At 43.2% G+C, this 27,772-nt stretch overlaps 1 protein-coding gene across 3 annotated transcripts in view; it reads left to right on the forward strand.

The window, feature by feature from the left end:
* Positions 1 to 2,865: 2,865 nt before the first annotated feature.
* FHDC1 (FH2 domain containing 1) overlaps positions 2,866 to 27,772 on the forward strand; it is a 36,535-nt gene continuing 11,628 nt past the window's right edge. The window contains exons 1-8 of one of the 3 annotated variants that reach the window (XM_057419111.1): positions 2,866 to 2,964; positions 7,385 to 8,017; positions 14,668 to 14,729; positions 15,331 to 15,433; positions 23,824 to 23,909; positions 24,002 to 24,102; positions 26,785 to 26,855; positions 26,958 to 27,065. In XM_057419111.1, the coding sequence (XP_057275094.1) occupies positions 7,535 to 8,017; positions 14,668 to 14,729; positions 15,331 to 15,433; positions 23,824 to 23,909; positions 24,002 to 24,102; positions 26,785 to 26,855; positions 26,958 to 27,065 (1,014 nt within the window). In that variant the 5' untranslated portion in view covers positions 2,866 to 2,964; positions 7,385 to 7,534. Of the gene's footprint in view, positions 2,965 to 3,496; positions 3,668 to 7,384; positions 8,018 to 14,667; positions 14,730 to 15,330; positions 15,434 to 23,823; positions 23,910 to 24,001; positions 24,103 to 26,784; positions 26,856 to 26,957; positions 27,066 to 27,772 lie in introns of those variants that run through there. The other 2 variants (XM_057419110.1, XM_057419112.1) reach the window with 2 other exon arrangements.

The raw sequence follows: 27,772 nt of genomic DNA on the forward strand, positions 1-27,772 counted from the left end.
ATAATCGCTGTAGGTAAAAAAAATTTTCTCAGCAAATACAGTCCATCTCATCTCTTCATAAGAATGCGTTTTAAAGGTAATAGCTATTAGAAGAATGGAAATATGTGGTATTCCGGAAGAAGCAGAAAAAGAGATCATCTTTGCAGAGTACCCTTGCATCACTGGTTGGTAGAACTTAGATGGGTACCGGTGTGGTTGGATGATAACATTTCTTAATTAAGTGCAGAGATCAGATACAGAACAGAGTAACCTGAAACAAATCTTTAGTTTGGGTTTGCCCTGTTACTACTGTTCATGCCAGCATAAACCCATTGGTTCAGTCTGGAACAGTTCAGCTATCTGCAGTGTGTTCCCAGTAAATGGTACTTAACAAATGGTATGTCCTACTGGGCTAATTAAATAATTACACATCTTGCTGCCTTTTAAAGGCTACTGAAGGCTGTGAATTCAAGCACTTGAGTTAAATAATGCTAAAACCTGGTGTTGCCTGTTCAGTCTTGATTTGCCTTTCTTACATACGTGTATGCATCATGCTAGTTTTGTGTGATAGTGGTAATTAATTTCAGGGTTGTGTTTTGAGAGGTTAACTACCACAATGCTTAATTTTGAAACCAGATTTTGAAACCAAATTGGTTGTAATGTGGCTGGAGTGCCACAATTAACTTTCTCTCCTGCCTTTGTCCGAACACTGTGGAGATGAGGGCTTGTAACGAAGATGACAACACCTTTTGTTCAGGTGGTATAAGTTGCTTTGTTCATATTAGATCTGTTCAGTCATTAAAACCATGTTCAACCTAAAGTGTTTACAAAAAAACTTTTTTTTTCCTTCTCTCATAGGAAAATGCATTAAAAAAGTAATAATCTTGAAACTGTCCCAAGCATTTAATTAACTAGAAACCTTAAAATACTAACGATAGGATATGTTTCTGTAGCATACCAACTCATGTAAATGCTATCTGTTCTAGGGAGGTGCATTTGTTGCTTGTTATAGGTGGGGCTGCTGGATCTACCTATTATTAAAGTTGCTTAATAATTCCTACTGTAAAGACCTGTTTTCAGTTGTTTGTAACTTGGATTAATTTTAGCCATGTGGGCAAAATCTTTGCCTGCTGAGTGTTCACATTTTTTGGGGGTAGAGGGAGGAATCGGATAAAAGCATAAAATTAATTTAACACTGTGTTTCTGAAAAGTTCTGCTGAAAAAAAAACAACCCACAGGGTGAGGGAAAGTTAAACTCTTAACTTCATATCCGGGCTGGCTCCCGGTTCCTCTGCTGCCCTGTTCGGTTTTGAGGTTTTTAAATACAATGTCATTATGCAAGTCTCCTGTTTGGCTTGCTCTTTCCGTCTTTTGGAGCGAACATTTGTGCTCATGACTGGCAGCAATGAAAACAAACCTCTTTGGTTCCAACACAAGCAGCCACAGTCCAAGGGGCAGCGAGCGCGCTTCCTCGAGGGTGACCTCAGGGGTGACCCGACACTCTCGAGGAATGTCCACGCTGGCTCTGTGCTGAGGGTGCCCTCCCCAGCTGCCGCTAGCCGTGCCAAGTGAGGATGTGTGGTGTGGTGTGACCGGAGCTGCCATTCACTGCAGCTGAGCTGTTCGCTCAGTGAATTTGGAGCTTAAATGACCAGGTTCTGACATCGCACTTTGTAAATGTGTCTTTGCTCTAATGCATTTTTTTCCTTTTAGATCGAGTGAGTCAAGCGGGCTGTCTTGCCAGACCAGCAGGTCCCATCTCTGGCTGCAGAACTGTAAGCTGGAATGGTGTCACCTCAGGGACACAGGGACCAGAGGAGGCTTCCTGCCCTCCTGCTCTTCCCCTGGTCCAGCCACCTGACCCCCAGGCAGAGGCAGCAGCAGCCCAGGTTAGGCACTCCACACCAGGTGAGGCACATGTTTGTCCTTCTGCACCTGCCCTCCCAGCCCTGGACATGCCAAGGTGTTATTTTCTCTCTCGTGCTCAGCTCAGCAGCTCTGGTTGGTGATTGTGCAAGGCTGGAGGTGAGGCTTTTCTTTCTCCCTTCTTCCTCAGGAAAGGAAGCATTTCTGATTCTGCCTTGGAATTGGCCACTTGTAAGAAGCAGTGTTGGGGTGTGTGGGCTCTGTGTGTTCCTTGCAGCTGTGACTGCTTGCTTACTTCAACGAAGTCCTTTGCATTCACTCTTCTGGAGAAATGGTTTTATTTTTGAAATGTGGCTCAATCTCCCTGCAAAAAATATTTTAGAACTACGTATTTGTTTGCTGGATCATCTGTGGATGGCACTTCGGCTTTCAGTGCCACAATCCTGGTGCCATATAACCCAGGGTGTGATGACCTCTTACATCTGACTTAAGTTCTCTCACGCTGTCTTCATTGGACATGACCTTTGAGCTTGCTGCTGATGTATGGGGCTCCCACAGCCTGCTGGTGCACCTGGCTTGCCACCTGCGGCGCTGAGCCAGTGGGCAGTGCCTGGGGCGGGAAGGGGATGGAAAACGGGGTGTTTGCCTTGGGGGTGAAGGCAGAGGATGAAAGGCTTCAGCCACGGAAGGGAACCCTCTCCTTCTAACTGGTAGCGCGGTTGATACCACTGTTCTATTCCTCCAGAAGCAACTGCTGTCATTGATTTCGGTGATAGCATGTATACACGTATGTGATGTATGTATACACGTACATAGCTCTCACCCACCTTACCCGCAGCGTGCTCAGCCCAAGTCCCCCGCGGCCGCCACGCACACCCCCGGCGCCCCGCAGAGGTCCCGGTTCGGCGGTGCCGGTGCGGAGGAGCGCGGGCCGCCGCTGTCCCGCGGGGCGCTCCCGGGTGCCACCGCCGCTGTCACCTGCAGCGCCCGCGCCTGCGCGCTGCCCCGCCCCCGCCAGCCCCGGCGGCGCGGCCGCGGCGCGATGGGAGGAGGAGGAGGCGGCGGCGGCGGCACCGGGCCCTGCTACGCGCGGCACCGCGTGCTCCCGCGGGCGCGGAGGTGAGCGGCAGTGGCGGGAGGGGCGCGGAGGAGATCGGGGATGGGGGCGGTGGGCTGCGCGCGGGTCTCCTCCTGGCCGCGCTGGGGCTCCGCGCTGCCGGTGTGGGGGGGTCTGGGGGGCGCGGTCAGGGAGCGCGGCGGGGTCCCCGTCACCTGCGCGGGTCTTTCTGCACCGTCCCGAGGCGGCGGAGCGCGCTCCTGGGAAACGCGTTCCCGCACCCAGACCGCGGGGTCCGGTGTCCCCCGGCGCCTCGCCAGCCGCCCCTGTCAACGGGAGGGAGCCGCCGCCGCTCCGCTCGCACAGCGGGCGTGTCCGTCCGCGGCGGGGAGCCCAGGCTCGGTCTGGTGAGGCCGCCGCTGCCTCCGTGAGCGCGACCCTCACCACTGCCCCGCAGCCTCCCGCGAAGGGGGCGCGGGCAGCTCACGCCGCGGAACAGCGCGCCCCATGGCGCCCCCTGCGGGCGGGGCGGGGCCCGTCCGCTGGGGCGGGGCGCTTGGCGGGTGCCTGGGATCCGACGGCGGGCGGGATCCTGAGGTGAGACGGCAGCGGTTGTACCTCGGGTCCGGCCGAGCTGCCCGCCGCCGCGGCGGCGCTTGAAGGGTGCTACGAAGTAAGGGTCTCCTCGGGCACCTGGGCGCGCTGCCCGACTTCCGTGAGCACCCTGGCCACGCGTCCGCTCCGGATTGAGAACAGGACGGTAAGGTGAGGGCTGTGCCCTGGCGACCCCTTTCCTTTCCTGCGGCAGGGAAGGGGAAACGGCTGGAACCCAGCCCACTGACCAAACTCGCACGGTGCCGGGGTGGCCCGGGGTCCTCTGCCCATGTGGCTCCTGTGGTAAACCTGCCTGGGGTTCCCTTCCCAGCCTGGGAGCTCGTGCCGCATGAGGGATTTTATTGGATGAATTGAGTGGTTAAGCACTGAGTTGCAGCGATAGCGCGAGTTGTGTGTTCTTTGTAACCCACATGTTTTGGCAAGGTGAGGGAGGTGGTGGCAGCAATTCCTTTAGCTGGAGTTTACCTTTTCTGTATGGCTGCTGTTCAGACCCAGGTATCCAAATGCTGTGGTCGGGCTTTAGTGTCAAAATCGGCGTTGTTCTCATGAGAATTTGGAGGGTGCCTGGTGCAGAAACGTGGGCAGCAGGGAACATAAGGTGTGAGTGAAAGGCAGTAATATCTTGCAGTATGAATTATGAAATGCCCTTCAGCGCAACGCATTGCGCGTTTCACCTGCTCATTTGGGTATGCAAATATAATGTATGTCCGTCTGGGTGGCAACAACCATTTTTGCAAGAAACAAATTATTTTAGAGCGTTCGTCATCTTACCAGGGGAGAAAGTTGTCCCCACCCTCAAACTTTGAAATGCATTTCCAAGTATGATTAGGTTGGCTAAGACAATGAATGAGACAAAGAAATAAGGTATTTCTTTCATGCCAAATATGGACGCAATTAAAACGTGCAGTGAAGATGTTACTTTATGGCTCTTGCACTTCTTTGGCTGTTTTGGATGATAAACATGCAATAGTGAAGTGCAATTGAGACATCTTAAGCGTTTGTTCTTTTCTCCCTCTTTAATCCTTTGAAAAGTGTGGAGAGGCTCCTTAGGAGTTAAAATTTTCCTTGGCTTTTATTACGCATCCCATTCCCGCCGTGTCTCGTTAATCTATAGTTGGAACGGCTGCATTGCTCCCTACCTCCTCTTGCTGTATTTCCTTCTTTGGAGGCACCTGCTGATACCAGCAAGCGGCCCAGTGCCTGTCCCGGCTGCCAGCTTCTCTCCTCTCCCACCCACGGTAATGGCGGGGGCGCTGGGAACATCTTGGAGCTGCTCCTCCAGCAGGCTACAGGAGCAGGGAACTTTGACCGGTCTCCTGGTAACTGCAGCCCACCATCCTCTTACAAGCCGGTGATCTCTGTCACCTGCATCGTGCTTACCTGTCCGACAACAAAGCTGAATGCTCAGCCTTTATGCAGTGCCTTTCCTTTCATGCCTGCCTTCCAAATGCTGATTCTTCCCCTTTCCTGGTTCTGAGTGACAGTTACCTCATCCAAAGCAGTACAGGGCTCGTTGGCTTGAAAACAGTTTTTCCTGTTCTATCTATCTATGTTTCTATCTTTGCATCTTAGGCTGGGATGTTTTCTTCCCCTTGCGTTCTCCACTCCTTTCGCTAGGAGTGTCCCTCGTCTAACTCGGAAGCGCTCAGGACTGAGATCAGTCGTTTTCCACTCTTGTGTGTTAGCACTGGGACTCTGATGATTCATCGTCTGGAACGTTGTTCCACTAGGATTTGATCCCATTTTTCTTAAAGCATCTAAATTTATTGGAAGTTTCAAAATGAGGTTCTTGCACATTGCCCTGGGGGCATGGTCGGTCCTCTGTCTGTCTCTTATTTTCCTTCTTTCTTGAAATCTGTGGGAACCAAAGTGGGAAAATAATAACTGTTGAATGCTGCTTTGTGATGGTGGAAAACCAGCTAATGCATTTTTCATTTTTAAATAAGTGGTAGGGAGGGAAATCTTTTTTTCCTAGTTGAATTTCTTTAAATTAATGCAACACTTAATTGCTTTGAGTGGTTAATGTCTTTCCACCACCTTGCACCTGCTTTTTTTATGCCTCTCTGCTTCTATGATCATGAACCTGGGAGGAGAGGCATGAACATAGAGAGCTCTGTAATAGCAGCTGGGTATTAATGCTGACTTAAATTGGAAACTCTCTGTCCCAATCCACGTTCTTTGTAGCTCTTCCCCTTCTCATCCTGCCATTAAAATATTTTCCATCATTCCCATGACTTAAACCTCATACAGGTTTTTATGTATGTTTTCTGTTCTTGTGAATACTTTGGTAATGTAGGGTATGATGTTAGAAAATCTGAAGCATGAAAAAGGAGTTTGTTGCTACCTATGCAAGCTTTTGAGAAGAAAAGGTAACAGTGGATCATTTTGGTCGGTTTCCATTGACTTCAGTGAAGCTGTGAGTGGCTGAGTCCTTGCAGACCCAGAGAGAATTTGCCCTGAGGCTTGTTTCTGTGACTTGGGTCTGTTTGAGTACACCCCAATGATGGATCTCTGGCAAAAACAGTGAAGGCTTTTCATTACTATTGTACAATGTTAAATTGATCTTGGTTGCTATTAGCTCTGTGAACCCTGCTGAAGAGACAGACAACTAACTAAATCACTGCCAAATTTCTGATTTGATACTGCTCTTGTGCCAGTGCATTACTTCAGCTTTTTCTGTCGAGCTTTCCTGCAACTGGTTTTTGCTGAGGGGCTGCCGGTCTTTATCAAAATTTGTTGTGTGCCACCTTTGATCTTTATTAGTGAATTCCCTTTCTTTTTTTTTGAGATAACTTACAAATTTCCATATAACTGTGGGATTCTTCACTGATCTATGTTTGAAACACCTTGATTTGTTTTCTCAGAGACTTAAAAAGTATACCTGTTCTAATAGATTGGTCTTACCAAAACTGTGGGGTTTGCTGAACTCATCCTCTTACTTGAAGGTTTACTGTCAACAACAGCATCTTCATTTAGGAGGTGACAGTATAATAAACATTTCTCAAAACTGTTTTGATTCCTGTTAAGCTGCTTCATGAGGTAATGTAGATCTAAAAGCCCTCCTAAATAGGAAAGCTTTTAGCGTAGGTTACTGTTCTGTCAGCTCCTCTGTCCTTTCTCTCTCTTCCACTTACTGAACTGGCTGTGTTAACCTAGATGCTGAAGTAAGTTATAAGGGGCAGCTTAAACTGTGGTCTTTCTTCTCTTACTGCATTTTAGGAGTTAATGTAACCAGACCAACAATGGTAAAATGCAGATACTGGAAGTTTATTCTCAGTGAACATGGAGAGTTTAGGGACTGCTCACTGGTTTTCTCTTACTGACAGCTGTGTGAAAAATACAAAGGCAAAAAAAGCAGTACATTGGGCTGGATTGTTAAATCATCAATATATTTATCGTTCATTATTTTGATGCAGCTTGGATTTAAGCCATGAATTAAACAGATTCAAACAGGGTCTGTTTGATCCAGTTAATCCAGTAGCCTAGTTAATACGTATATTTTCTAACTGTGTGTAATCAGTGTGTGTAAAATTAGGAGTGAAATGATGTTTGGTTTAATAATTTGAGATATATTCTCTTACAGAATTGAAATAAACAGATTAGTAGATGGTTTTGGTATCTACTGTGGGTAATCTGAGAGGTAGTCTTATTTTTAGTTGAGTTTTTGAAATCTAGGTACCCAAAGCTATCTGAAATCTTAGTATGGCTAAATTTCATACGATTGCTTTGGCAAAGACCTTTGATTCACTGGATTTCCCTTCTGGATTAAACATTTGGTAACTGTTATACCTTCATTTTAGCATCTTTTAGCACAAGGGACAAGATCCAGTCTCTCTGATCTGAGTTTCCCATTGTGCTTTGTTGTAGGTTGCGAAGATGGTACAGTCCCCTCTTCTGTTGCTGATGCTGGCAGACTAGAGTTTGAGAGCGCGTGAAATCTGTTGCTGCTGCACTCACTATTCAATGTTTCAAACCGATCCAAGGAAGTAACACTCTCCTCTTTGGAGAGGCCATAAAATGCATGTTATGAATTGTCTCTCCTTGGTCAATGATAAAGAAAATGGGGCTATTCCAGTCACAACGGGATTAATGAACGAGGATACGACAACAGCACCTCAGCTTTCTCAGCCTGCAGCACCGCTGCCCCCTCCGCCATGTCCCCTCGCAGGGGCACCTGCAGCCCCTCCGCTCCCCCCGGGGATGCCACCACCACCACCACCTCCTCCTCCACTGCCTGGGCCAAATGTACCTCTGCCTCCACAGCTGATAAATGGGCACGACAGCCACGGCAAAAAGAAACGGATGCGGAGTTTTTTCTGGAAAACCATCCCTGAGGAGCAAGTCCGTGGTAAAACCAATATCTGGACGATTGCTGCAAGACCGCAGTATCAGATCGACACAAAGACAATTGAGGAGCTTTTTGGGCAGCAGGAAGAAACCAAGCCCCAGGACCTCCGAAGTCGGTCTTTAAAGTCTTCATTTAAAGAGACTAAAGAGGAGGTAAGAACCAAAGTCTAACCTTTCTTTTACATCATGCTGTGGGAATTGGTGTGAATTCTGACTCGCATCTGTCTCCTCTCTGTCGTGTTTCATCCATATGGCAAATGTGTGTTGATTTGAAGGAGCGGGGGAACCTCTTTATTCTTAGTGGCACAGATTTGTTGTTGAAGGAGCTAACAGTGTTTTATTATTTTAACTTGGTAAGTGCTGTGATTTGATCACCTGTTAATATAAATAAGTGGAGGGAGCTGAAGGCATCTGTATTTACTCATGTTGGATAGCTCTTGAGTCTTCAGTGGAAACATAGGTGTATTGTAACTTTTCAGCTCTTCCACTGTGTCTGTTGTTTGAACAAAATGTTCTACGTGCAAACATGAAGCAGGCAAGAGGGAAGAGAATCATATTGCAAGGGTTAATGCTGTATATACCCATGATGCCCTGGAGGCATCAAGGAAGGGAAGTACCAGTGTGACAGCTTGGAAATAAAGCGTAATATAGTGGCTAAGAGAATTTATTATTTAATTGAGATAATTTTAAAGTTTCAACTTTTGTAAATGTTGCTTTCCTGCTGATGAAAACTTTGTCATCTACCCTGCTTTTCTGAACACTAAAATAACCTCCCAGGAAGGTCTGAAGGTTGTTCCTGCTTTCTGTTCTGGTGGCAAGGTCTATACCAACCACCTTCAGGTTCAAGCACTTCCCAGTGAACTGATAAGTAGCTTGTCTGGTTCTTAGATCCTGGTTTATAGACAGCCTCTTTGTTAAGCCTGAATTGAATTGTCTCAAGTGATCATTCTGTGAAGTAATTGGAGGGTTGAAATGTAGATTTAATCACTGGTGTGTCTCTACATACATGTTAGCTTGTAAACAAAATACAGAGGGCACAGGGTTAAGACTTGTAATGATGCATTAGTTTTTACTAAGAAAATAGGAGCTTGAAGTTGGTGGTGTCTTGCAGGACTCTGGAGATGATGTCAAAGTAAGATCAGTAGGGACGAGGTGAGAAACCAATGTACTGATAGTGTGCGTATTGTACATAGACTAAAATAAGGGGTTTAAAACAGGTATGTGTATTGCAGACTCTGAAACGCTGACATCGGGAAGGAGTAATTGGGGCCATCATCAGAGGTAGTCATTAACCTCTGCGCTGTTTTCAGGCTGTGTTCATCTTCAAATCAGGATGGTAGTGAGTGGACTTCCTGTGTAGCATACAGATGTACGCAACTCCAGCCCCATGTGTTTCCTTAGAAGCTCCCCCTTTCAGGACTGTGCTGCAGACAGGTGTATGTACACAACTCCAGCCCTGTGTGTTTCCTTAGAAGTTCTCCCTTTCAGGACTGATGTGTGGTGAAGATCTAATTACAGTAAAAATGATGATCAGTTCATAAACTGAATGTGGCCCCTAGTCCAGTAGCAGAGAAAACAAGCTCCCTCCAGAACTCACACATTTTCATGTGTAGCTTGGAAATCAGCATCCTAAGAGTGATGTTGGGAGGTTAAAATTACAGGCCTGCAAAATAAGGGTTTCCCCAGGATTCAGTGCCTTGAAAGCAAAAACCTGCCTAGCTACAAGTTAATGTTTTTGTGTATCTGCCTGGAGCTGATACGGTGGTCCAGTGCATCTCCACTGCCTGATGCTTGTGCACCCTGGCGCAGGGCGCACGCAGTTCCATAGCACACGGCAGCACTGAGTTACGCTACTTCAGTGACAAAATGTGTGACTCCGTTGCTAAGCTGTGCCGAGCATGCCGCAGCAGTGTGTCAGACAGCGGTGAGCCATTTCTAGTGTGAGTTAATGGTCTTTGCAGCACTAGCTGCTTAGCAAGGAGGGAAGGAGATAATCCGCAAGAGCTATGCATTATTGGAAGTGCGGAAGCACAGATAAGCAACAGCTCACATGCTTAACGTTACTACAGGCGTCATTCAGCAGGAGTATGGACATTTGAAGCATAAGCAATGCTTGTGATTTCCGTCATCAGTGCTGTCAGCTGCCGCTCGCTTACTTTAATGTGTGATGGTTATCCTCAGCTCACTGTACCTACAGAGGCTGAAAGGAGTTTGAGGCAGGCTGGGGTACGCAACATCTGTGTGACCCTGTGGAGAGCGTGTCAGCATGGAGCTGAGGAAGCTGCAGTTCTGTTCCTGGCTGTGTCGTTGCCCTGGCTTCCCCCTTGTCCAGGGGAAGCTGGACAAGACACTTTGTGTGTCAGTATCTCTATTCCTTTTGTGTAAAACACAGCTGACTTTAGAAAGTGCTTTGTGGTCTAGCGGTGAAAATTGTTCTTTGGAGTTTAAACAGTGGAATTGGTCTAGTTGGTGTGGTATGTTAACAACAGATTTTCAAGATAAATTCACGGGCATAAATTCAAGTCAGTCACTTAGATCCAAATGTGAAAAAAGCCAGCACATGTCCAGAAGTGTGTGGCTGGCGTGTCTGCTCTTTTGGCTCAGCAAGGCTGTCCTTGGTGCAGTGGCATAGCTTCAGTGGAAGTGGTGAGGAGTGACCCCTTAGCCAGTGCTGAGGGCGCTCCCCCAGAGACTGCGGTAGAGGTAGGGGTTTAGTGATCTCCAGAGATCACTGTTGATTATGAAATCACAAAACTGGCCCCACCGAGCAGTTTTGGGAAAAGCTCTCACTTCATGTCGGAGCTTACAATACTCCATGTCCCTGTGATTTACACAGGGAATTTAGATGCCCAGCTCAGGTTAGTTGCGCTAAACATCATCATTATAACAGAAGTCCCTTTGGAGACGTGAGTCAAGCTCCTACAGCAAATGCTTTCCTTTTTGTAAACAACTCCTCGCCAAACCCTTAGGAGATTAATTAACATGTTTCCTTGACTGAAGGCTCAGTTTGCCCTATGGTTTCATCTAAGTTGAGCCTCTGAAAAATAAGGGGTATAGAGTTAAGTTTATGCACCAATTTACTTTCCCCATCCTTTAGTGGTGTTACAGTAGCACAACATGCGCTCACCCAGGTTTCACCTGGCCTGGCAGCAGAGTGGGCACAACAGCTTGTTGCCAGCCAAGGGAGCTGGTCTTGCTTTCTCGTTTGAACTGCCCCTTTGCTCCTGTCCCTCACCTCCCCCCAGTCTGAGCGCTGGCTCTGGCAGACACTGGACCCTCTGTAAACAGATTCAAGTAGCTCAGCAGAATGCTGTTGGGGTGTTTTGTTTGTTTTCTACTGGTGTAGTTTTCCGGTGTTTCAGTGAGTTTTGATGGCTTGGGAAAGGGTGCAGCAAATTCCAGAGCACTGTGCAAGGAGCTAGTGACAGAGAGAAAGATGGAAGGGGTGAATAGGATGCCTATTCAGCCGTCTCGTAGCCATTCCCTCTCTCTTATTTTCCCTGTGCTGGCTCTGATGCTCATTCCATCTTCTTGAGAGCTTATTCAACCTCTTAATCCAGCGAAGGACTAACACAGCAAAAAACCAATGAGATGAGTACCACTGCCTGCCTAAGGGAAAGAGCAGGCTATGAATGTGACAACAGAGGATGACATGGAGCAGAACGGCCCTGTAGTAAGCTGCTGTGTTCACGCTGCCATGCTGTGGAAGTTCACCTTTCCTCAGCCACTCCAGGCAGTGTATGTGGCTCTGAGAACAGAGGCCAAAGTGTTAAACTCTGCAACAAGGATGTGTTGTAAGTGAAATGGATGCTGAAGCAGGAAGGTGTTTATAGCCTTCCTAACCTCCAGCCCTGAGCCTGTGCCACCAGGCTGTTCTATGCTTGCTGTAATTTTTAAACTCTATCCCACCATGTGAAACTCCGTTGTTCTTACCCAAAGAATACACATAATGTTTTGCTTTCACAAAGCTATCATCCACTTTGTTGTGTTCTTGTTCCTCATTGACAGTCTCAGGGCAAGAAACTTCTATTGCATTTCTGCAGTCACCACAAAGTCAATATTGATGTGAGGCTTTATGTGTCTCCCAAAACACTCCTTGATCTTTCATGTTGATTGCAAGTTTGTGTCAGAGTTCAGGAGTGCTTCCTTTTACCATCATAACAACTTCACCATGGTACTCTTGCTGAATTTCCCTGTCCCTTGATACATCTACAGCAGTGAATATTTCAGTGGCGGGTTAACACTGGTGCAACTGATGCCGTTATTACCCCGCATGATCTGTGCCTGCTGCAGATTTCAGAAATAGGCTGAGTTGAATACTGTGGTGATGAGAAGCACATTCAGTGGGACTAGGAAAGTCTGTTCTCAATCTTTAATTACAGTCCAGTGTAACTTTTCGAGTCAAGAAGTCCAAGGGTATTATTGGTGGGCAGCACTTTAAAGATCTCCTTAGGTGGCAAACAGAGATCTGGAACATGCTGTGGGGGCACCAGTGCTGAAAATGTGCCTGAATAGAACACAGGAGTAAGCTGAGCAGAATTTATAAGAAGCTGGGGTAATGTTTAAAGAGTGAAAAGTAACAGGTTGTTAGGAAGTCATGCAGACAGCTTTCTGCAAGGACAAAATCAAATGAAAGCTTGGTGGGGGAGGAAGAGTAGACATTACAAACAGATGTTAAGGCCAAGATTATGAATCTAATATGCAACTGCATGTGAGATGGAATATACTGTATTTTTGTGCATGGAGTTGTAGTTATGGAGTATCTGCCAGGTTCCCCTTTTCTCCTCCTCATGCTCCTACCTAGAAACACCTTTAAGGTGATTGAGTAATGACAGCTTTTTCAAACACTTCTGATAATCTTGAAGTGGACACCAAGCAGAGAGTGACCAAAAACTGAGCCATGTGTTTTGATTGTGTGCTTGAACAAGAAATCAGAGGGAAAAATAGAGTACAGTCATATACAGAGCAAGAAGTGTGTGTAAGGTCCTTGTACTTAAGAACAGCTATGACATTTTTATGTTGTACTGATAAGGCAGCTGCAGCTGGATCTGTAGCCATCTGTTGTTTTTCTGCAGGGGAAGATGTTAGAAAAATTCTCCACTTTTGTCTGAGGTTGTACTGTGAATCTGAGTTGTGCCATGGAAGCCAAGCTTACCCAACTGATGACCAGTCTTATTGTCACAGTTGCTGTACCTGAAAATAGTATGTACAGAAGGTTGAATATGCTTTAAAAAAAACAACAAACCAAAAGCCAACTCGAGATGGCAAAGCTTACAGTGGGGAAATCAGAGTTAGGAGTGACCAGAGCAATTGGAGACTGAAGCTGCAGTTTGAGAGGTCAGTGAGAGGTCCCTGTAGTAAAGCTTTTGAAAAAGATTAGATACTGCAGGAGGAGAGAGGGTTGAACCTGTCCTATGTTAAGGGGCTTTTCCTTAATGATCTGTTGGGGGCCTCTCGAATCCTGAGATAACAGGAGAATAAACCACAATCTGTCCTCTTATCTTGGCATATGCTAAAACTGAAGGGCTTCAGGCTCGCAGTCATCTGATTACAACCAGTATGCTGATAGATATATCCTGTGTTTGCCAGTCTTTACTGGTTTCAGAAGAGAGGAAATTCCAAAATTTCAGAAAACTCCTGAATTTGGTTCACTCTTTTCAGTAGCTGAGGAGGCTGTCTCCTGGGTGCATGTTGGGGATGGCGCATTAATCACTGTCACTACTGCTAACTGCAGACTAAGTCAATTCTGTGACAGTGCTAACATTGCGTTTATATATGTATTTCTAATTTGTGTACTGTCACAGAGGTCAAGACACCTTTCCAGCTGCCAAAACCTCAAACATAATGAGTCCAACAGCAGTCTTGAACATCTGTGTGTACCAAGTTGTTTTATTGTAGCAGTCGGGTAGCATTGTTAATGTGAAGCAGTTCTCTTGTCCTTGTAAATCTCATGACTTTTGTAGCTGTTATCGCCAAAATAGCTGTGGTAAAATTGTAACCTTTAGGATGCGATTCCCTGAAACAGGGCAAACTTCTCAGGTTTGAGCTTGTGTGCTGTTAAAGGAACAAAAGCTACTATAAAAAGTATTAATTTTTTCCGAAATTAATTAGAGGGAAAAAAATTAATGTTGCGGAGGGTTTTTTTGTCTCTTAACCTCCAGAATTGTACACTTAAGGTGGTACAGCAAATCAGCTTTAACATATAATGCGTGTGGAGACTATTATTATTATGGGTTTCTGTTTGCAAGCAAGTGGATTTGAGCATTATCTGTCTCAGGTTTCGATTCAAGATCAACTTACCTTCCTGTGGATCAGCGTGGCTGTTAGTTTGCATGTATGAAGTCAGTAGTGCATACTGACCTCTGCTTAGAACACCCATCCACATTTGTTACAAACCCTCTGAAATAAGCGGGGCTTGAAGTGTGGTGCTCACTACCCATGTGGCCTTCAAATGCAATAGTGTATTACTTGACAAGCAACATCTTGCAGATGCAGCATTATGAAATAAGCAAGAAGAATGTTTTTACTTTGTAATGAAATAAAACTTATCTTGATTCCTTCCTTCTGTAAATGTTGCTATGGTTTTTGTTCTTCACTTGGAAAAGGCTTTTGTGGTCGTGCTGTGTATTTCCCTGGTAAAAAAATAGTTCTGTAATATATGATTGTTGATAAGAAGTGACTCTGTGTATTCATTTGGCCTGTGATTTGGTGGCAGCTGCAAACAATTATCTGTAACAATTTAAGAAATGATACCTGCTATTTTCTTAGGTACTGGTACATTAATCTCTTGTTTTCTCTCCCAGGTTTCCATTTTGGATGCAAAAAGAAGTATGAACATTGGGATATTTCTCAAACAGTTCAAAAAGTAAGATTTGTTTTTTCTATGCAGCTAGTGCAAGCTATGGATGTATAAAATTATAGTAGTAATTCTCATGTTCTCATTATAGATGTAGTTCTCATGAAATGTATTGTATATTGTGCTCTATTCATTGTGGAGTTTATAATTCTGTACAGGTTTGTCATAAGTAAGTAGTCATAATTTGTTTTCTAAGATGTTCAGTTTTGAGTGCCATTATGACTTAGCACCAAACATTTAGAGTTTGCTACTATGGACCAGTTGAAGTGAGTTTTCAGGTATAGTTCAGGGGAATCCTTATATCTCATGTAATACTGTGTGAGAGCTGCTTTTCACTGGCTTCCTTTTTTTTTATAAAGAATTAATAGAAAGGGGTGAGGTGGGGAATTCCTTTTTAGGAGCTAGCAGTTTCAGTGTTATCTTTATTCACTGATAATGTTGCCCGTCAGTAAAGGCATCACTGAAAGTGGTATTAGAACAGTCCTGCTGTGGACAATGATACATAACCTCATTACAGTTCCTTTGAGTAGCTTTGGCATGGGTTTTTGGTTCTTTTTAACTGTTCACCCTGCAAGTATTAGAAATGTGTATGCTCAATTGTTTCTTCAAGGTCTGCTGAATCCATCATTGAAGATATTTATCATGGAAGAAGTGAGCCCTATGGTTCTGAACTGCTGCATGAATTTCTTAAATTATTACCAGAAGCAGAAGAGGTAAACAATGGTTTTACATGGAACTTGTGTTTTGTAGAGTTCTACTGTCTGGGATTCCCAAAGCCTTACTGAGGCTAGGGGTAGGAAACCACTGAGTGCAAGGGTTTCATCTTCATTTGGTATGTGGTATTGAGGTCACAATCAAGTAGTTTCACTTACTTGTAAGGTGCTTCTTAATGAAAGTAGTGATAAAGGTATTCTTGTTTCTCTGATGTTCCTTACAATGTACTTTTTGTCCCATAAACATTTTAGTAAGAGCTGGAACCCTCCTGTGTGCAGATAACTGCTGGGGTGGGCTGGTGGTGTTGTCATAGAACTCAGAATCAAAGCATATCCTAATGCAAATTAAGTTTCATTTCTTGGCACCTGCCTCATGTTTTCCCATTGCAGTGCCTGCATATTGAGTACTGGTAGTCCTATGCTACTGTCTCTTCTCCCTTCTGGCTTGCTGTCTACTTGTTGATCTGGGATCTGCCCACTCCTGCGCCTGGGTTGTTGGGTTCCAACAGGGAGGAAAGATTGCTCCACTGTGCAGCCCCCATAGGATTTGCTAACATGGCTTAGTGTTCCAAACAAGGTGTGTTAGGAGGCACAGAACTACCAGCAGTACCTTCTGCAAAGTCTCCATAGTCACCATATGACCAGCATACAAGTGCTGCTTTCTCCCCTTCCAGCTCCAACCTTCAAGTCCATTCACATGATTAAAGATGTGAAGCTTCACTGACTGACCTGGGAGCCCTGCTTAATGATGCAAAGTTCCTTGTCTGCTCACATACTTGCACTGACCCATTTGTATGTACTTGAGAGAAATGTATACCACAAACTTGACAAAATTAGCATTAGAATTGCTTGAGTGCTTCACATCAAAGTGATGGTGGAAACCTGGGGAACTGCTAGTTAATGTCCATGTACAGATCAACCTCAACACACATGCTTTACCACTTCAAGGTCATACTGTCAAAGCACTGTTTCCTCTGTGCAGCTGCAAACCTCACATCCAGTCAACAGCAAAACATCTATCATGTTGCTGCCAAATATATAATCCTAAATCAGGCTGCTTTTGCAGGGAATCTTGTAAAAGCAGTGTTGTGTTATTATATTTGATTAATACACTTTTTGAGGTTAGGGAATATCAACAAGCTGAAATGTAATCAATCTAAAAAAAAAAAAAAGGTGACAGTTCTGGGAGCTCAAAACTATTCCCCCTTACGTCTTTATTTGGCTTTCAGTACATATTCATCTATTTGAACAGAATTTATCTCCTTCCTCTGAAAGAGTCATACAGAGGAGAACAGTAAAAGGAAGTGGCTCCTAGTTAGCTTTGTGTAAATTCAGCAGATTAGACTAGAAGAAAGGTATTTTTATTTCTTTTCTTCTTTCTGGTTTAGATCTTGGTTGATATTTTACAACAAGTAGAAAATGTTTCCAATAGTGTACTTGTATGTGATAGAAACGGAATTCAGCCAGAATGGGAAGTTGCTGAATTCTGTCAGAATTTTATCTGCAATACTCGGCTAGATGCTTTAGATATCCAGTAGTTTCTGCTAGGAGTGAAAAGGTATATTTATTTCCCATTAGATGATTTGACAACAGCGTCCCTCCTCAAGTGGGGCCAGAGCACTTAAGAAGTGTTTTTAAGAAGGTACTTGAGAAATTAATAGAAGAAATCTTATGGTGCAGAGGAGCATTAGAAATTAAGGGGCATTAGATGTTAGATTTGTTGGGTGTGCCCAAGAGAAGGCTGGAAAGAGGCTTGTTCCTAGTGTGCAGGTATTTATATGTATTTAATTAGTTCCGTGCTCCAGAGATCTCATTGCTCACTGTCAGGAAAGGGAGAAGACCCCCTTTCTCTTTGTTATTCTCCCCGTAATTGTTTAACTTCTTGGGAGCATTCTCCTCAAGAGCTGGGCTGGAGGGGCAGGACAGGGAGAAGATGCTGAGTGTTAGGTACTGATGCTTCAGCAGGTATGGATAAACATGTCAGTGCCTTCATGTCCTCCATGCTTCAAAGAATAAGTGGGTCCAATAACCCATTTACTGCCATGGCTCCTAAGATTTTAGCTTAGTCAGGTAAAATGCTCATTCTCTTTAGGAGCTTCAGAACTTTTGTTGTTCATCTTTCCCAGCATTTTTTTGGCCCACATGTATGTTCATTGTTCTCCCTTCTTTTTTGTTAGTTTATTGTCTGCCTCCAAGTCTGAATACCTGTCTCCTGGAATAGCAATTCACCATTTGCTACGGGGAAGCCACCAGAACTATACAGTCCCTCTCCACAGTCAAATAATCCAAAATCACTAGAGATGTCAGATGAAGTGGTGTTATTTGTTCTGCTGGTCCCTATTCTGTTTAATAGTCTCTAATGTCTCTCCAGTGTGGTGGTTGTCTCTGGCAAAGTGTCATCGCATTGGCCTATCCCTGCAGAACATTGTACCTGTCCTAAGCAAGGGTTTCGTGGGATTACCTTTAGATACATCCTGTTTTCCTGAAGACCTGCTTTGTTTTTGTAGGGGTTGAGAATTACTCTGAGCAGAGACTTGAGCAGTCAGATGCTAAAAAGGTTAGTTGTTATTCAGTTACCAGGGTGAACTCTTGGTGTAACCATGGGTGGGCTTCTGCAGTGTCTCTTTGTATGCACTTCTTTTCAGCAGCTTGGGTATTTACAGTCACATTTCCCAATGGCATAGTTGTCTTGCAGGTTGGAATGAGAGCCAAGTACCCCCTGCCAGGCATGGGCTCCACCCCAGTGTTTGGAGATACCATCTACTTTCTCTTTTATACAGTACCATGAATCCTTAGGCTGTGAAAGTTAAAGGATGGGAAGAGAGGAATACCATTCCTGGTCAAAGCTTTAGAAAGGGCAACTTGGGCCATCATGTTTCTTCTTTCTTTACTGGCAACCGATTCAGTTTGTCTAGTGTGAATAAACACTGGCTTTATACTCCAGTGTTATCTTATCAAGAAGTGTGATACATAGTCACGTTACCTGAACGTGCCCCGGTCACCAGTTTGACGTATGTGACATATTTTACATAATTTCAGCCTATATTATTTCAGGCTTCTGATGGATGTTCCAGCATCTTTGAGATGGAACAGCTTTTTGACAGCAGAGGCTAAGTCCCAGGCTAACAAATAGATGTAACATCCGTTGTCTTTAAAACTACCTTTTTGCAGTATTGTAATGTGGCCACTTTATATGCAGGAATAGGTCTCACTGCTAGTAATTTTCTAGCTGTTTTCTATGAAAAACCCCAGCAGCTGTTAAAGCTGTTGGGATTTTTGTGTACAACTGGCAAATACTGGCTCTTTGGATGTTTTTGCTGATGTGAATAAGACCATTATTGAAATGCTGGCACTGCTGCGAAGTCTTTTGTCAACTGAAAATGTCTGAGTATTTTTAAATGTTTCATTGGAGAAACTTGACAAGTTCCTGACGCTGGTAAACCTGGAGCTTGCTGCAGGGTTCCCCTGGATGTTTTGTTCAGGGCTGTGGGTGTGGCACCAGCCCAGCCATGATACAGTGGTTAAAGAAAACAGACCAAGGAAAGGTATAAAAATTCTCCAGCACTAATAAGTAAGATATGATCACTGTTTTAGTGTAAGCCTTGCTGGAAGCCCTGCTCTTTGTGCCTTACTGTGGTTGGCAGTTTTGTAAGAGGAAGAAAAGCCTCTTTGGAATCTCCTCTGCTTCATCCCTTCTGCAGCTCATGTTTTATTTCCAGGGAGCCTTTGTCTTTAATGAAGCAGTGACCTTCTCTGCTATAGCACTTCTAAAAAGATTCCTAGCTGTTTCTTAATGATACCCTGTTAAATGGCTGACAGCTTCCATTTACTGACATCCTGACCAAAGCAGAGAAGCTTTATTTTGCTTTTATGTGTATATCATTGCACTCTTGAGCAGGCCCAGACTGGTAAAAGTCGAGAGAGTCCAGTGTTTAATGAGCTAGAATAGCTAGAATTTGTACTTTAAATACATACAGAATGGAGCATATCACACTGCTAATCAGCGCACCCACACACATGCACGCCCAGGTTATCAACACAATGTTTTAACTTCCTTTATAATGTCTCATGCCTGTCCTTTGCACATATACTCTGTTCTAAAACCCTAGTCATCTGTCAGCTGCTTTACTGGAATTGTTTCTGTCTGTCACCTCTACCCTTATCAAACCATGTTTTTGTAGTTAACTGCCCCCTCCTTTCCTTAGCCAGCACTGTATGTGGCTGAGCATCTGTCTCAGCTTTCATCTCCTGGTTCCTTCTTTCACCCCTTTGGTAGCTGCAGGTTTTTCTCCTTTCCTTCGAATCATCTGCTGATTGAGGTTTGTCACTGCCCAGGCATGTGCTCCATGGTGCCTCCCCGCCTAATGTTCTAGCTGCTTTCCCACATGCTGTTGTAGTTGGATTCCACTGTGAAATCTTTGGGGATTTTGGTATTTTTCAACTTTTTCTTTAGTGTGAATTCTCCCAGAATGTTTGCAGTGGTGTAGAAATAGTAGAAAAACCAAACCAAACACCAAAACACCGTGATGTTTATTCCTCTGGATTACCGCACTTGGCTTTACTTACTCATTTATAACGTGGGGAATACTTGACTTAACCAGAACGCAGGGAAATACTTAGTTACGAGCATATGTAAAGATGAGTAGTGTAGGGATTTATACTCTTCAAAGATCCTGCATAGGAGTGCAACATACCTATTTGATGCCATAAAGTAAAATCCCACTAGTTGTAAGGAAGTGCTACTGGTAGCTCAAAAATAACTGAGAACTGGAGTGACAGGAATGCAGTAGCTTTCCTGTCTGTGAGGAATAGCAAGATACGTGTAATAGGCATATCTACTCCAGTTGTTCACAGACCAAAGATCTTTCCTGTCATAACTGTTTTTAAAATGAAGCAAATTACATATGTGAGAACCTTCTGTATCTAAAATCTGATTTAGTGTGCATGGGCATGCAGGGACAGTGCCAGTGCATATTCCATATACAAATATAATGAAAAATTAAATTAGTAGCTCTGTGCCCAATTTGAGTAATACAGAACTAAGCGTATGATGTAGTTATGCACTCTTGCGTCTACACACTACACTGCCATATCTTGGTATGTGGCTGTGTACTGTTGTGGAAAAGGTTTTGTTGTGCTTGAGGAGAGGAGGTCAAGGCCTTCTTGTGGTTGTAAAATAAATCACAATTTTTAGCTCTTTTGTTCTCAGACTAATTATAAACCTGTCTACTCTATCTGTTAACATGATTAATCATGAACATTGTTGTCAATCCCCATAGTTTCTGTGCAGTTCCTGGCTGCATTTGGTATTTGAATTTGACCCAACTTCTAGGAGCCATCAGAGAATCTCAGTTCTCTTTGGGAAGACCTGGACAACTTGGGTGCAGAGAGAAGAGGCCAATCCCACCGGCTTTTGATTAGCCTGCCTTGGAATGCGTAGGGGCAGCCACCCAAAATGTGTTTCAGTAATTTCTAGCTTTGAGGTTCAGAAGCAGTTTTAATTTATAGGTAGTGTCAATTAAGTCAAATAATTACTTTTTTTCTGCTTCATGGTGAGATATCTGGTATTTTTCAACGATGAAGTCTGTAAGAAAGAGGGAACACAAAATAAATTGTTGTCCCAACTTTATATTAGCTGTTCCGCAGACCATTTAGTATTCTAAGGCCAAGTTAACAGAGGATTTAGTCTACTGTGCCAAAAACATATGACATGTATGAAGAACCAGGCAGTGCTCTGCTGAATTCCAGTACAAAAAGGACCTTATAACTGTCTTGTGTTCTGTTTTCTCCGTTTGTGGAATGGGTCACTATCCTTCACCTTGCTTGGGTTTGAGGCTTGTCAGGTGCTACTTCTTTTGGACGCCTAAGGCAAAGACAGTGTGGGTAAGATGGCTGATACCTGCTGGTACAAATGTAACCAGGTGACAGTGACCACATCTTTGTTTTAAGGCTGATTACACTGACTGTCTTTTGGGTTGACTGCTGCCCAAAGCTTTTTGCATTGTGACATTCACACCCCATCCTACTCACCAGAAGGCAGCCCCATCAATGTCTTCTGTTGTGTGTATATAGGAAAGTTCCTCCTCTGGATGAATTCTGGGATTTAGTACTCCCTTGTACCACTCTAGGCATTTTTCCTAATACAATAGCATAGAAGAAAGAGGATTTCATCCAGTGTCTGTAAAAGTAACATTCCATATAGATAACATCGATTGCTACTTAGCTTCAAAAGTGTACTTAAGAATAGTACAGGTGGCATGAGTAAGTTAATATTCCTGTGAGTATCTCAGGATCTCTTGTTCTTTTTTGTGCATTTAAATCTTAAAATTGCATCTTCCTGTGGTTTATATGATCTTAATTTTGGTAATTTGGGGTGGCTTTTTTGGTGAGCTGCTTTTTTTTTTCTTTTCCTCCTCCCCCCACCCCAAATCTAAATGCCTCTCTCCTGTTCAGGCAAACTTTGATATTTGCAACATACTAAAATGAGGTTGGAAAACTTGCCATTTTTGTTGTTTAGGGTGCAGACCACTATTTTTTGGAAGCTAGGTTAAAGAGCACCTGCAAAGACAGATAGTAGACATCTGCCCCTGCCCTCTTCATGATGTATGGACAAGTGCTTGGTCTCAGTTTGCTCCTTGCTCGTTTAACATTTTAGAAATATCAGAAATGTCAAGTCTGGTCTTTCCTGTTTTTTGTTGGCAGACGTCTTAAATGACTCTAAATTAGGAGTTTTCTCAGGCCTCAAAAAAATGGGTATGCTGTTTACCTTTAGAAGCAGCTTTTGTCTGAGTGTCATGAGTTAAAAGAGGGCGTGTGTGCATGTTAGGAGAAGGAGTTAGATAGCATGAATAAAGATTGCTCTTTGATTCAGAATTCTCTTTCTGGGTCATAAGGTGGGTTGTTGGTTTGGGTGGGTTCTTTTGTTTGCTTGTTTGTTTTTGAAAAGCAAGTTTATTTCTATTGTAGACTTTATTTTTAATGTTGGTTTCTCTTCATGTGCTCTCAACGTGTCTATTTCTTTATAAGGAAAAGAATCCTTTTCTTCTGCTAGTCCAGAATGTATTTTAAATCCCTGGATTAGCATAGCATTTGTTGTTTTCCAGTTATTTTTCTACAAAAATACAAAACCAGTTATTTTTCTACTTTCACAGTAAAAAAAGTAATGAATTTAGAGCCTGATACTTTTAAAAACCTGTGGATATCCTGCTAAATCGTGGCAACCTGATAGCTGTTGATGCTCTGATGTAGTGTGGCTCTTTCCAAGATAGCTTAATATGCTTTCTAAAACTGAAGACTGTAGAAGTGGTTGCAAATGGGCTTTAAGTGTAGCATTACAAAAAGGAAGGATGATAGCTGGTGTGTAAATCAGTGGAAACATACAACTGGTACTGGGTGTGAACTTGTTGGTTGAATGAAGAAATACTGTAGTTGAGAGTGAGTGCTGCTTTTGGACACGGTTGCTGTGTTGGAAGAAGTGGAAGAAATTCCAGTTACACTTAAACATATGTGCATGTATTTTCCAGTCCTTCTGTATAAACAAATAGTAAGTATGTGGGCAGATCAGTGACTTCCAGATCATGCAAATACATGGTTTTTGGTGGAGCTGGGAAGAAAGACTGACAAAATTAATGCAGTGATATTTTCTTTGCATGTAAATGGTTTTCTCAAAGTACTGAAAATAAGTAATTTAAATGCAAGGTTGCATTTATCTTTAAAATATTTCATATGAATGAAAACACAAACTCAAGATCATGAAGTTTGCCCCTTAAGAGAGGTTTAGAGGAAATGGTTGATGCGAGTATCTGGAAAACCCGTAACTTAAACCTTAGCTGCATTTTGCCAGCAAGATCTAGGCAGTCCTGTGCTGGAAATGCTGAACACTTAAAGCTATGCCCAAGTGTATATCACAGTTTTGAAGAGTTGAGGATCATTTGTGCAGATCATCACTTAAGCAGCTATTTACTGGACAAACAGCTAGAGAATACCAAATCAACCAGTCAGAAAGAAGGGTTCTTGTGGAGAAACTGAAACAACAGTGTCCTAAACATAGTGATGAGAGCAGTCATTGATTATGAATCAGAATGATGAATCGGAAACCAGAAAACATTGATCAGAATCACCAATCAGAACGATGGCATTGTATTTTTTCCACTGGGATTCGTAGCTAGGTTTTTGGGAGAAGAGTGATGTTACTGTTCTTACTTTTTTGTGATTGAGGTGTGTGCAAATTACAGGTGCTTGGACAGTGAAGCCATCCAGCTGGTTACTAAGGGTACTCTCTAATGCCTCCTTTTAAATTCACTGCTTCTGAAGATGTGTTTCCCTCCAAAGTCAAGTTAATCTTGACCTTTGATAAAATTGTTTTCTAGTGTTTTTTTTCTCTTTTCTAGGTAAAGAAATTAAAAGCCTTTGATGGAGATGTATCAAAACTGTCTCAAGCTGATTCCTTCATGTATTTACTAATCCAGGTGCCAAAGTAAGGAGATAGGTTTATTCTGTTAGCAGTAATTGTTCTCTTTTGGCTGTCAGATCTAAACAGTTCTAAATGTGTTTGTTTGTTTGCTCCAGCTACGCTCTTAGGATTGAAGCCATGGTGCTAGAGAGGGAATTCTCACCCTCCTGTGCTTCTCTACAGGATGACATGAAAATTATAAGACGGGCAACAAAAGGTAATTAAGCATGTTGGGACATGCATAATACTCTTGTTTTTGTTAGCATGTTAATTAGTCTGCATTATGAAGGCTAGAGCTTGAATTTCAGGTACCTTCACTATTAAAAAGCTAACTCCCCTCTGACAGCTGCCATCAGGGTGTGCCTGGCAAATCTTTGCTTCCAGAATCAGAAATCTGGAGACTTTGGACACAATAGCAATGAGTTCATGATGAAGGCCTGCAAGCAGCTTATCCAAACCTGACAGAAGCAAAGGCGTCCATGGCCAAATTAGGATAAATCGTCTTTTGAGTACAGTTTGCTCATTCATGCATTGCTGTGTCTGCGATTGAATGCAGTTGTTACACCCCTCTGCTCAGTCTCTCAGAGATCCATAGAGAAAATCACTGTATGTCATTTCCAATTCCTCTGTATGCCGTTGCTTTTTGAGGTGGCAGAATTGTTGGGCAGAAATCTTTGTTGTGGAGACCTAATGCTATTCCTTTGTTTTCTGTTTTTGTTATCTGTGTTTCTCTACGTTTCTCTCTTGTCTCTAAATCTCGTAAGTTTTAAAATGCTGCAGCTGATTATTCATAAGGTAATCTGGTGTCTTTTACTCCGCAGGAAAACAGTTCATTCCTGGTTTCAGTTAAACATTAATGCTGGCTTTTTCAAATGCTCTGAGTGCACATTTGTCCTGTTCCTCAAAATGAAATTCCTATTCATGCTGGCAGTTTTTTTGACAGGCTCCTAGAGCACTGTTTAAACTGTTTCTGGTGGTATAAAAAGATGCAGTAGTAAAAATATTCCACTGTGATCACTGGTGATTAGGACAGTCCTTTCTAGTGAAAGGAAAGGGTGAAAAGTCTGGTGTGTTTTTCCCACCAGTGGGGACTGAACTGGTCCTTCTGGACTTAGAAAAATGTGCCTTAGCTTAGGCTGACATTTGAGTTTGGCCTTTTATTGGGATCTCTTTCAAATCGTTGTTCTTTGTGTTTTGAGCAACAGACATAGGTGAGAGAATCTGTTATGTATAAAAGCAGCCGCACCCTGCTGTCCTTCATGTCCTTCACCCAGGACATCTGTGAACTGATGAATTCGTTCCATCCAGAGGAGACACTTTGGTCTCCAGCTCCTGCATCAGGCCAGTCATGCAAATCAGACTGACTGTGCTTCCCTGTTTTCAGTCCACTTGTGTCATGTACTCTTCTCCATTTGGTGTTTCCACTTCAGGGTTTGTTGATAGCCCGAAGTTGTTTAGGAATTATGTCTACTTTCCTATTCCTGTCTCCTGTGTTTCTTTCCTTGTAATTAAGCTGAGAGAATATTTACTTAAATTCTAACGCTGATAATCACTAGGGGTTAGGGTGGTCTAAATCACCTGATGGATTCTCATCTAGCCTGCAAATGGAGGTAGCTCCTAGTGACGCTGAGCAGGCTTTCACTATGCAAAATATTTAGAAGTTGCCCTCTTGGCCTTGTGGAAGCTGGTGTTCCCTTCTGTATTCTTTTTCTTTCTTGCTTCCTCACAGCTTGTTAGATCAAAGGTTATTTAATCAGTTGTATGTTTTTAGGCTGATAATACTGAAATCCGAAGATACAAGGGCTGTCTGCTTCCAAAATGATAAGTTAGTGTATTCTGCTGCTGAACAGTCAAATGCAGGATAGGTTATAGAATGTGAATTTTGAAACAAAATAGCTTTTAAAAGTGCTTACACTGCAATCAAAAGGATTTCACCTTTTATCATTAGTGTAAACTATAGTACCTTACATTAAAACCAGCTCATGTTATTTTTCTTGCTCTATGAGCACTTGCAAATTTGGAATTACTTGGTTTGCTGTGCCACCTGTGTAATGCCAATTCATTAACTCTTTACAGTTCTGAATTTCTGTATCTTATTCCTAAGGCAATCCGTTTGGTGACTTTTAAGCACATGTATTGGTTTGTGTTCAGATGTGGCTGGGTGGAAAGGTGTATGAATTCAGATAGAGCACTACTGTGCATTTTGGAAAAAAATGGAAATGTGTACAAAACGGGCTTCTGTGATGGAAAAGCTTTCAAAGGTAGCTTTGTTCCATTAGACTGTTAGCATCACACTGAATGCAACTGCGCTAAATCATCTGTGACACGACCGAGGTGAAATAAATGCTGCTGTGAGTTGGTGAGCATACATAAATAAAATTATGATTCATAGTTGGAGTGGCATAAGCAAGGAAAATTTAAACATTGCCTGTTATCTTTTCAGGCTTGATGGCTAAGCCTCCCCAAAAGAGAATAATTGCTCAAAGGCCCAGTCCCGGCAGATGGCAAATGGATCCTGCAGGGTGCAGAGCACTTGCCTCACACTGCAATTAGTAGGTGGTGAGGACACTTAACCACTTGCATAAGGCACGTTGCACATTGCAGCGTTAGGCCCAAAATGTTTGTTAGCGGTTGTCTGCTACAGTTAGGGGGTTGCCTTGGAAATACTACACTTGCTAAGCTAAAGTCTGAACCTGTACTTGAGGTTTATCAACTGTGCCTGGGAATTTGAATTTTATAGTACCATTTTTTTCCCCATGACCTTTTCCATTTGTTGTAGTTTCCTGTTAAAATGAAAGTTTTCACCTTTAAGCACTTAAGATGAATAGGTGTTTGGTAACTGGCTGTGTATATTTCTAAACAAACAATTGTTAGACAGTAATGTTCTTGTTCCTTACAGAGTTAATGACTTGTGAGGAACTGCATTCCATATTGCACTTGGTCCTTCAGGCTGGGAATATTATGAATGCGGTAAGTGACGTCCAAAATGGACATAGCTGGTTGACCAAACTTCCTTGTTAGTACTGCAGTCCATTGATGTCACACCTCAGCTGTTTGCTCTTTTCTTTTTAGGGAGGTTATGCTGGCAACGCTGTTGGATTTAAACTCTCGTCACTGCTCAAGCTGGCGGACACAAAAGCAAACAAACCTGGGATGAGTCTGCTGCATTTTGTTGCTCTGGTATAGAAAAGCTATTTTGTTGGTATAAGCATCTGCTACAATTGTAGAGCCATAGCTAATAGACAATAGAAGGGGCCGTGTGCCTCAGAAAAAGCAACTTTTTTACAGCTTTGATCTGAATCTTCCCCTTTCTTCTCCTGCCACGAAATTCACCAGTTCACCTATGTCTGGTCATCTTACCCAGGAGCACATAGAAAACTTAAGCTTTTTATATGATGTAAAAACTTGCCTTCATCTAACTTCCTCATTGTAGTTTTATTGTCCTGAATTCTGAAACCATGGAAGTGGTTTATTTTGGTGAATACTCATTCAGGAATCCTTTTGAGTCTTTTGAGCAGCATTACTGGTAGAGGGTTGTTCTTCCTCTCTCTTGGTGACTGACGTTTTTCTTTTTAAAGCTGTTGCAGGCACGTTTCAAGTTATTTTTCCTTCCTTTCAAACTTTCAGAATTTCATCATTATAAAGGAAAATTTAAACAAGGGGATTTCAGAAGGGAGAGAATTTAAATGCCTCTATCTGTGACTTGGTTATCTCTGTACAAACTGGCTTAACAGATTTCCAGTCCGCTAACAATAGGGTTTTAATTGATGTTTGTGCAGGAAACATAGTATTGGCTGAAACAATGGACATCACTAAATTGTTCTTTCCCTAACGTTCCCTATTAATACATGACTTGTATTCACTGGCAGAAGCAGCTGTTATTGTAC

Source organism: Pezoporus wallicus, unplaced genomic scaffold, assembly GCF_028554395.1.
Source record: "Pezoporus wallicus isolate ANWC-B61680 ecotype Strahan unplaced genomic scaffold, APGP_CSIRO_Pwel_v1 contig_2384, whole genome shotgun sequence".
Lineage (NCBI taxonomy): Eukaryota > Metazoa > Chordata > Aves > Psittaciformes > Psittacidae > Pezoporus > Pezoporus wallicus.